Raw genomic sequence first — 10,218 nt, 5'->3', positions numbered from 1 at the left:
TTTTAAAGTCAGAATGTATGCATCTACAAGATAACTGACAGTATATTAACTACTTTTACATAAAAAACCAGTTAAACAATGTCGCACTTTTACAGATTGACTGTTTTTAATTAGTTCATTCATTCAAGAATAATAATAATCAAATGTTATGATATTCGTCCATACAAATTCTTATTTTATGGGACAAGAAATAGGAAACCACAAACTTTCAAAGTAATGCGTGTATATAAGGTTATTTATTTCTCTATGCAAATGGTTTATGTAACAGTGCATGCCTGTGCATTTGTATTCTCAGTATTCAGTTTCCCTTCAGGCAATGCTGGAGCACTGCAGTGTCTGAACCACAGCTCATTTCATCAATAGTATCTAATGTTGATTTTTGCAGGGAGAAGCTTGATTCACACAGCAGTAAACCAACAATTCAAAGCTCAGCCTGGCTTTTAATGTCTGCCTCTGAAGGTATGCTTTATTGACGTTTCATTGAAATACTTGGGTTTTTTGCACATTTACAATCAGAATCGATTGTGTTTGCACATATTATAAAGCGTCACCCCACACATGTTGACGGAAAATGTTATTGACTGATTTATTGAACACAATGACATAAACATGAGTGGGCTTAATGTCCAGAAATACTAAATACTATCTCAATAATTACAGGAAAGTAGGATTTACTTCTGTGAAAGAGTAATGTTTGCTGTACATAGACAAAATCTTACGTTGACGTTTTTCAAAATTGAGCAAATGTCAAATAACTCAAAGGAAATCTTCACTGTAGACGACCTGGCTCCGTTTGTCTCTGTAGGAGCCCTTGGCACTGTTCTGCACCGCTGTGAAGGATAAATAAGGAGGAGATAGTAAAAGGAGACAGAAATAGAAATGGGTTAGTCAAGTGTGCAACACTCTTTCTGCTTGGCAGTTTTTGCCTGTGAAATGTGCTTATTTACCAAGAGATGCCCAGACAGATTTCCCTGTGGCGGCATCCAGCATGGGCTGCTTCCTGGCAATGCTAACTTTGATGTTGACGTCACCCACAGTGGTGCCATTCAGCTGACAGACAGAAAGAGTTTTCATTCAGCAAATGAAGAAAGATATTACGACCTATGATTATTCACACACACTTAACCTAACCCTAACGATTAGCTTATCATTTCTAAGCGTATCATATCTATTTTTGCTAGCATACATTATTATTCTAGTTTAGGTTATTTATAAAGTGCATTAAAACAATAGTTGTTGACCATTGTGTTTTGCCAATCTTAAAAGCAAATTATACAGCAACAGATAAAACACCGGAATACATCCAAGACACCAGATAGGTACAATAGAATCAGTCAAATTTCCCTCTGAATAATTTCATTGGAAATTGTTCTAATTGACATGGGTAGCCCGTTCCGCATTTTAGGACCAACTACATAGACAGCTCAATCTCATCTTTGTGCAGAAAGGCTTGAATTAACTCCACAACAAATACATCAAATAACCATTGGGAAAGATCTTACTGTGGTAAGGGAGATCTGCTTCATACTTGTCTGTCACTGTGCTGTTTATCTACGTGAGACGCAGGCAGGCGAAGGCTAAGTCAATGAATCTGGCATGTGGAACGGTGGACAGGGAGAACTAGCCTTTTGCAAAAAGGCACAGGCTACAAAAATAACCAGCTACAATGTCCTAACAGCTTAAATTTCCCAGATTTAAAAATGTATAATAAATAATCTGATGAGTATTTTGAGCTGAAACTTTACAGACACGTTCTGGAGACACAAAAGACTTTTCTTAAATCTTGAAAAAGGGGTAAAATATGTGCCCTTTAAAGTATAAAACAGGACTACTGACCTCCGCCACAGCCTGGTCTGCTGATTCAATCTTCTCAAAGGTGACAAAAGCGCAACTGGCAAAAGAATGAGGGCAAAAATGATTAGTTCAATATTGCGGTTTCTCTCAGACATGCCCTGCTTTTCAAAAGACTGGGGTCAGTAGGATTCCAAAAAATATTATTTATATTAACAAGTTTGACAAAAGGATGGTTCACCCATAAATGGGAATTCTGTCATCATTTACTTTCCCTTTACTAGTCCCAAACCTGTTTGATTTTAATCCAATTAAGAAAGACATTTTTGAAAATGGTGGCAAATATCCAATATTCAAAATCAGAATCCTCTTAAAACAAGGAATGGAATAGTACCAAAACTAATGTTGGACAATGTTTTCCAAAGTTAAAATCGACATCTTTGCTAAAAAAAAAAAAACTCTGTAGCAATTTACTTGAAATAAATTGGGTATTGCATTCAGGACCACTTGCTGTGCCAATTGGTCAGCTTAAAGATATTGATTGTTTAAAAGATATTACACTGTCACAACTGGTCTTTATTTCTGACAAGCTGTTGAATAGTCATTTTTCAGCTCTCATGACCTGTAGGTAGCACAGTATTCTAAAACTAGTACTGACAAGTGAATTTAAGAAGAAAAAATAAACAAAATGCCGTTCAAAGTTCCAAATAATGTAATATTTTGGTGGTGGCATTATAGAGTTAATCTTAGAGACCCCAATGTTGTCAGATGTTCAATTCATTGTGCTGCATTGACTTCATTTTAGGAAGAATAATAATACTAGGACTATTCAGTACTTTAAGATTTTACCAACCCCAAACTTTTGAACAGTAGCATACTTAAACACTTGAAAAATGACCCCATTACAACTTCTAATAAAAAACTTTCCTAATGTTAGGACTACACTGGAACTCTTATAACCAATCAGTCTTATAACCTTTATTATGGACAGTTAAGTAATCAGTTCCTCTCTTTCCAAATGCCCAACATTTTAAGAAAAGAATCTTACTTGCGTGGAGAGTCCATTGAAAGATCAATGATGTTGCCGTGCTGAGCAAAGGCTGTGCGCAAGCTGTCCTCCACTAAACCGGTGCCATACACATACACAGTGTTTCCTTTGCGCACGCCTCTGCGCTCTGGATACGAATCTGACCCTGAACAGATTTTCAACAGAACGACTAAACTATTAAAAAAGCTATCATTGTAAAGACACAATATAAACACTGAACTGATTTTATTTTGAATAAACATTTGCAAGTGCCTTACGTCTGTAGGGTCCGTCCCTCTCTCGGTCTCGTTCTCTGTCTCGATCCCTGTCCCTCTCACGGTCTCTCTCTCCATCCCGGCTTCGGTCTCGTTCACGTTCTCGGTCATGTTCTCTCTCTCGACCTCTTTCACGGTCTCTCTCTCTGTCCCGGTCTCTTTCTCGATCTCTCTCCCAGTCCATCTCTCTTTCCCGGTCGCGCTCAGAATCTCGACTTGGCATTCCTCCCTCTTCATCACGAGATCTATCTCCAGGAACAAAACTATGGGATCATAAAAAAACAGCTTTTATATTGACTGCAATACTGCAATAGTTTTGATGAAGATGTTAAATTATTAGTATTATTCTAAGTCTCACCTCTCGTAAAGGGATTTCCTGTGGATTCGTTTAGCGGACTACAAAGAGAGAATCATGTCAAGTCTACAGACACTGCATCCATTCAATAATTTCAAACACTTCTTCATTGATATTTAGTTTAGCACATACAGTTGAAGTCAGAATTATTAGCCCCCTGTTAATTTTTTTCCCCAATTTCTATTTAACGGAGAGAAGAATTTTTTTCAACACATTTCTAAACATAATAATAATAATTAATAACTCATTTCTAATAACTGATTTATTTCATCTTTGCCATGATGACAGTAAATAATATTTTACTAGATATTTTTCCAGACACTTCTATACAGCTTAAAGTGACATTTAAAGGCTTAACTAGGGTTAACTAGGCAGGTTGGGGTAATTAGGCAAGTTATTGTATAACGTTGGTTTGTTCTGTAGACAGTCAAAAAAAATTAGCTTAAAGGGGGCTAATAATGACCTTAAAATGGCTTTAAAAAAATTAAAAACTGCTTTTATTCTAGCAGAAATAAAATAAATAAGACTTTCTCCAGAAGAAAAAATATTATCAGACATACAGTGAAAATTTTCTTGCTCTGTTAAACATTATTTGAGAAATATTTAAAAAAGAAAAAAAATGAAAAGGGAGGCTAATAATTCTGACTTCAACTGTATGTAGACATATTTGTATACATATACACGTCTATATATAATTATTTTTAAAAGTTGTTTCGAAAACAAGCTCAACAAGCCATAAAACATCGTAAAAACTGAAACCTTATGAAATAATATTACATAAATATAGGAAAAAATTTGAAGTATTTCTGAAGGATCACATGACACTGGAGTTTTGAAACAGAATGAAAAAAAAAGAATAATATTTTAAAATATATTAAGTGCAATATATTCAAGGAGAAAACATGTTAGTGTTTTAATTCAATATTAAAGGAACATTTTACAAGTCTTCTAGAGTTAAACAGTTAACTTGAACCACTTTTGAATACATTCAGCCGATTTCTTGTTGTGGCTGGGTCACAGATTGCTTAGCTTAGCATAATTCATTGAATTGTGAAATGAATTGTTTATAAGGACTATTATTAACTGTAATTCAATGAATTCAAAAGGTGGGTTTGTTTGTTGAATATGCCAAATCTGTGTTATCTGATCGACAGTGCATCTCTCGCGTATCCATGGTTTCAAGGCACCATCTCAAAGCAACCGATTCGCATGCGCTGCATAGTATCACTCCGCCAGATGCAGATTTACAGCAGAAGAGTTTGACTATTACATGAGAACGAGGGTATAGTTACTTTAACTACTTTAACCTAGTAACTTTGACCTTTAAATATACTTTATTTTCCATTGATTTCAGTAAATGATGTAGCTACAGAGGATTCGAGCTTTAAGTAGGAAAATTTTTTTTTTTTTTTCCCAAAATTCTAATGGCCAAATCTGAGCCAATGAATTAGGCTAAGCTAATGTTTATTCCGCTAGAACAAGAAATCGGCTGAATGTATTCAAAAATGTCAACTGTTTAATTCTAGGAGACTTGTAAAATGAGTATTTTTAAAAAAAAATGGAGTGTTCCTTTAAACTACTGATAATATACAAAATAATGTGTGCATATATATAAATATTTAGAAACAGCTTTACATCAGGAGGCTCCTCGTCTGTAGAGACACTCCGCTGAAATGGCAGGAATGCTGGGGCAGGGCCTTTCTCAGGATCCTTGGAAGCAAAACAATGCATCTTTGTATGAAAAATACCAAAAAATGTTTCACTTGGTTTTTAATGAGGTAGAAAGTCTCTTACTTTCAGTTTACCCTCAAGTGTTCTTGAGCGCTTGAAACCAGAGTTCTTGTTTTCTGATTTGATGGCACTGATTGCTCCAGATTTGATTAGCATTTTGGCCTGCTCTGTGGCTGTCGCTGTGTCCACCACCGGCTGATCTGACAAAGCTTAATTAAGATGGTGAAAAAGGGAGACCGTTAATAGAGTACTGATGTAATGCTAATTCAACAATACCAGGAAAGATCTGAGATCTTCGGATCAACTTACTGCGTTTCAGTCCAGTCTGACTCGTCTGATTGGTGGAGCTCTGTTTCTTCAGAGCCATTAGGGCCTTTTTCTACATGACAGGACAGAATGGAGAAAATAAAACATCTCATATGGATTGTTTACATTACGTTTCTGCCTGTATGGGTCAAGATTAAAATAGATTTTCAAGTCTCAAGTGTGCACTACAGCTTTTGAAATGTTTTGATCCATTAGAATGTGTCCTGTTTATTTATTGTTTCTGTTTTACATTTTTAATGTGATTTACAGGAGACACCCTCTAAAATGTCATAATGAAACAATAGTTTATACACCATAAGACTTTAAGGATCACAGTGCACCCCAAACAATATTTGTTATTGAGCAATTCCATGCAATTGTCAACCTTGCCATGAAAAAAAGTTTTACCCAAAATAGCGAAACCATTTCTGTTTTTTGTGTAAGCACGTATTTTACAGTACTTGAAAAATACTCAAAAATGTTTCTGTCAATGTTCTCAATTATATTTGATTTGCCAAAGTCACATCCATTAAGAGAGAAACGTCACATCTATAACAAAGCTTTTTCCTTAAATGAAAAAATGTTAAATAAAATAAAATTAATTATTTTTTCTATAGAGAGACACCTCTTATCCTTTTGATTAGCATTATTTCTTTTGTGTTGTGCGGTTTAATTCACAGAATTTCTACAAAGTATGTTGTAAACTGTAAACTAACTTTTTTGTCACATCCATAACACGTTTATTTTCCGCATATAAAATAAAAAAAATTTTACAGATTGATATTTTTCTGATCTCATAACTGTATTTAGTTGTTTTGGAAAATATAAAGAGATGTTTCAATATAATGTTAACATATACTATCTCTGTAATTAATGTTGTGAATTTTCACTGCAATTGTCACATCCATAATGCTGGATCTGCTTTATTTTAAATCTTTATAGTTTGCCAATGTCCAAAATCACAGTTTTACCCATTTTTAATTACGTTTTTAAACATTTTAATATATTCCTATGTATTATTCTAATATAATAATCAATATTTAATGACACTGACTAGCTAAACAATGACACTATTGTCCGTACAGCTGCTTTACAGCTGAAACATGTCCTAATTTATTAGGTCTGAAATATTAACACAACTTTATTTTACATCATTTTTAAGAAGCTGTGTTGACACTTTTTAACTATTGAAAACTTTATAAATATACTACCTTTAACAGCCCCACCAAGAAAACATTTTTAGTGTGCATTTCTTAACTCCAAATGTCGCTAGTTAACACAATCAACACATACCATGATTTCCAAAATATCAACCTCTACCAAATGGTTGATATGTTGGTTTATGGTAAAAGTACCGAAAATAATACATATACTATGAAAATATGAAGTGTAAGGCCAATTTATTTAAAGACAATCAAAATAAAACATTTTTGAAAACTAAATCATCTTTATTTTTGAAGTATGCCATAAAATATTTCAGATTCTCATTTAACATGTTTTCTTTGTTTTTTAGTTTTTTTAACAATAAAGCCAAAATCAAGTGTAGTAGTGCAACAGGATAATGTTTTGATTCATATTATGATTTTTTTTGTAAACCAACAATGCTGTGTGTGTAAACCATTATTTAAAACACTCAAATGGTCGACCATATTTTGACTGAGGTAAAACTGGTTTTATATTCGAACATTTATTCATTCTTGTCCAGGGACAACTTGCGACAGAGTCCCTATAATTTTAACCATACTACTTTTCTGAATATTCCATCTGAAATCGCATGCAAGTATGACTTCAAAACAACATTAGCTCTATTTAACTGTCTGTGATCAATGTTGTACTTTGATAGCCATTGGATACTAACAGGATTTTCCTATTTAGAATATGTTAACAATACTTTTCTGAAAATATATTATTAAGGAGAAAGTCTGAATGTGCGAATATAAAACCAACTTTACCCCAACGACCATTTGGTAGAGCAGGCAGTTAAATAATTTACCTAAGTAAATGTATTTAGATACATATTTTGATTTCGAGTGCAAATTGTAGATTAGAAAGTGCATATAAATTGAGAACAGTAACAATCGTTTTTACCTTTTTCTTCAGTTTAGCGTACTTCTTTTGCAGCGCTTCCTCATCTTCTGTTAATGAATTGGGAAATATTGCCATTTTGCTGGATCTTAAGGAGAAAAACAACAGCGGTATGTTTAGCAAGCATAGGTCTTTTATTATTTCCAGTCACAAGATAACACCGTGCTATTTACAAACATATATATAATTTAATTGTAAGTTGCATAACACAAAACAAAATACACGCATTTACCCTAAATTCACAGAATGAATTTATGCGAATGAGCGTCTGCAGTAAATCCTCACTTGGCGCGTAAATATGACGTAATCTGTTGTCATCCAAGAAAGAAGCTCAAACGAATATTTTATCCATACTGAGATTATTTTAAAATATTTATTATTTAAAGTGCAACAAGACGTTACTGTGTTTTACATCACGCACATAGATCGTTAAATTATACAGTACAAAATAAAATAAAATGCATATATTTCCGTCCCATTACTTCTGCGCAGCTTCCTGTAGCACTGAAACTTTATTGAAACTGAAGAACTGCTGAGTGACATGGACAAAATAGGTATGGCAAATATAATATTACTGGTTTATCTAAGATATGCAATTTCACGTGTTTGTCCTGGATTATAATATATGCGGCCGGCTCAGTATTTACTTGCTATGAGTCATAAGTCGCTCACGTGACAGCCAGCTCTGCAGCTAACTTACATTAATAACCAAACTACATCTGACAGGAACGAAATGGGTTTTATGAGCGTCTTTACCGGTCTTCTGCTAGTCTTAAAGAGTTTTAATTCGCTCTTTATATGTTTAAATGTCCAGAACTTGAAGTAGAAAGTCAAAATTTAATTCATAAAGTCTGTGTAATATATGTTTAACACTCTGGAAAACAGTTTAGTATATTATCTTCTGTATTTTGCTTTTCTAAAACAAAAACCGAAACTGCTAAACATTGTTAATCAAAGAATATTTAATTAAATTAAAAATTTTAACTCAACTGTGGTTTATACAGGAACAAATATATATATATATATATATATATATATATATATATATATATATATATATATATATATATATATATATATATATATTTGTTTTTGTTTTTTTTACTGAATAAACAAGACCTTTCTATGAAATTCTCATGTAAACGTGTCTTGAACATTTGCACAGAAATCAAGATGAAAATAATAAAAGAGTCTGAATTTTAAAAGATGTGGTCAGGAAGTTTTTCTTACCTTAATCTATTATTGTGTGAAATGAATTAAAAAGTAATGAACGTGCGTATGATGTTGCATTATCAAACTGATTCGCTAATACATCTCAGTGCATGCCCTTAATGTTTTTATTATTTATTTTCTTCAGATTATTCTTGTTCTTTAATTTGCCTGATTTTATTTTTGTATTTATTGAACTGCTGTTCCATTTTCTGTCTGTAGATTTGCCCCCGGTGGGTCCTGATGACTTGCCTCTGTCTCTGCTGGAGATGGGCTGTTCTGGGAGATTTGAGCTCATCACGCACACACTACCCAAAAACAAACCCCTGCCTCCACACAGCACTGTAAGTCATTTATTAATAATACTATAATAATAATAATAATTTGTTTTTTCTACTAAATTTTGGTGCAAATTAAGTAGGGGTTTTCCGTCCTAAAAAGCAGACATGTAATAATATGGAGAGTTCAGATGCAAAAACCTCTCTGAAGTCTGAAAATTTTCTCAGCCTCCTATGTTAATATTCTATTATTTCACTTTAAAGACAATGAAACAGACAAATTTATCACTATAATAGTAAAATTCCTGAGCCTACACACATAATTAGAAAAATGCTAATTTAAGAGGAAAATATCAAACAGTATTTAGATGTTTTTGCATCGAACTCTGCATTTTCTTGTCAAATATTTGGTACATTATAATGTGTCCTGTTTAATTAGATTTTTTTTTGGGCAAATCCATTTACTGTTGTGTATTTTTACCATTATTTACAAAGGATAAGCTTTAAAATTTCATTCAGTGTAACAGTAGTAAACTGTATATGAAATGTTAGAACAAGAGTCATTTGATGACATATTAAAAGACTTTATTAAAGGATTATAGAGCCGCCCCAAAATGCAAATGAATTATTTTTAATCTGTAGAGTTTGTCATTATACTTCAAACCATAAGATTTTACCCAGATGTTTTTTATAATTTAAAATGTAATAACATTTTATTTAATGCAGGTCAGAAAACATTTAGTCATATAGCAGACGCTTTTAGGAGGCATTCAGCAATTCAACAAGAAGAGGCAATACACACAAAGAATAAAGTGCTAGAGTAAGGAAGGGGGTATTTTTACAGAGAGAGAGAGAGAGAGAGAGAGAGAGAGAGAGAGAAAGAAGAGTGTTTCTACAGGTGGTTTCAAGCCCACTCACCTGTGTGAGGCACACTCAAAATTTGTACTGATGCCTTTAATAAATACCCTAATTAAATAAAGAAACCAGAATCCTCTCTTGGCTATATTTCTTAGCTAGAGTTTTGTTTAGGACCATCTTTTGTTATGTTTTTCAAGGAATAATTAGATTCATACCTTGCCACACAAGGTATCTTGATAGGTTCTGCGAATAAAGCCAATGTCCACTCACTTTTAGTAATGAAATAAATCCAGTGAAAAGGAA

The 10,218-nt window shown here is 33.2% G+C and overlaps 2 protein-coding genes across 2 annotated transcripts in view; one reads left to right on the top strand and one right to left on the bottom strand.

The window, feature by feature from the left end:
- Window positions 1–561: 561 nt before the first annotated feature.
- Window positions 562–7,939, bottom strand: nelfe (negative elongation factor complex member E). Its single transcript, XM_056479658.1, has 11 exons — window positions 7,803–7,939; window positions 7,574–7,658; window positions 5,489–5,558; window positions 5,243–5,388; window positions 5,084–5,158; window positions 3,452–3,489; window positions 3,097–3,356; window positions 2,840–2,984; window positions 1,837–1,891; window positions 948–1,050; window positions 562–830 (listed from the first exon to the last, which is right to left on the bottom strand). The coding sequence occupies exons 2-11, from the start codon at window positions 7,646–7,648 to the stop codon at window positions 757–759; spliced, it is 1,041 nt and encodes a 346-aa protein (XP_056335633.1). The 5' UTR covers window positions 7,649–7,658; window positions 7,803–7,939; the 3' UTR covers window positions 562–756.
- A 122-nt stretch (window positions 7,940–8,061) lies between these two features.
- The window catches only part of skic2 (SKI2 subunit of superkiller complex), a 47,402-nt gene continuing 45,245 nt past the window's right edge, over window positions 8,062–10,218 (top strand). The window contains exons 1-2 of the mRNA XM_056479889.1: window positions 8,062–8,124; window positions 9,002–9,123. Coding sequence (XP_056335864.1) covers window positions 8,112–8,124; window positions 9,002–9,123 — 135 coding nt within the window. The 5' untranslated portion in view covers window positions 8,062–8,111. The remainder of the gene's footprint in view (window positions 8,125–9,001; window positions 9,124–10,218) is intronic.

This window comes from Danio aesculapii, chromosome 19, assembly GCF_903798145.1.
Source record: "Danio aesculapii chromosome 19, fDanAes4.1, whole genome shotgun sequence".
NCBI lineage: Eukaryota > Metazoa > Chordata > Actinopteri > Cypriniformes > Danionidae > Danio > Danio aesculapii.
The sequence above is the reverse complement of the archived record's forward strand: the minus strand, read 5'-3'. Positions and strand labels throughout refer to the sequence as shown.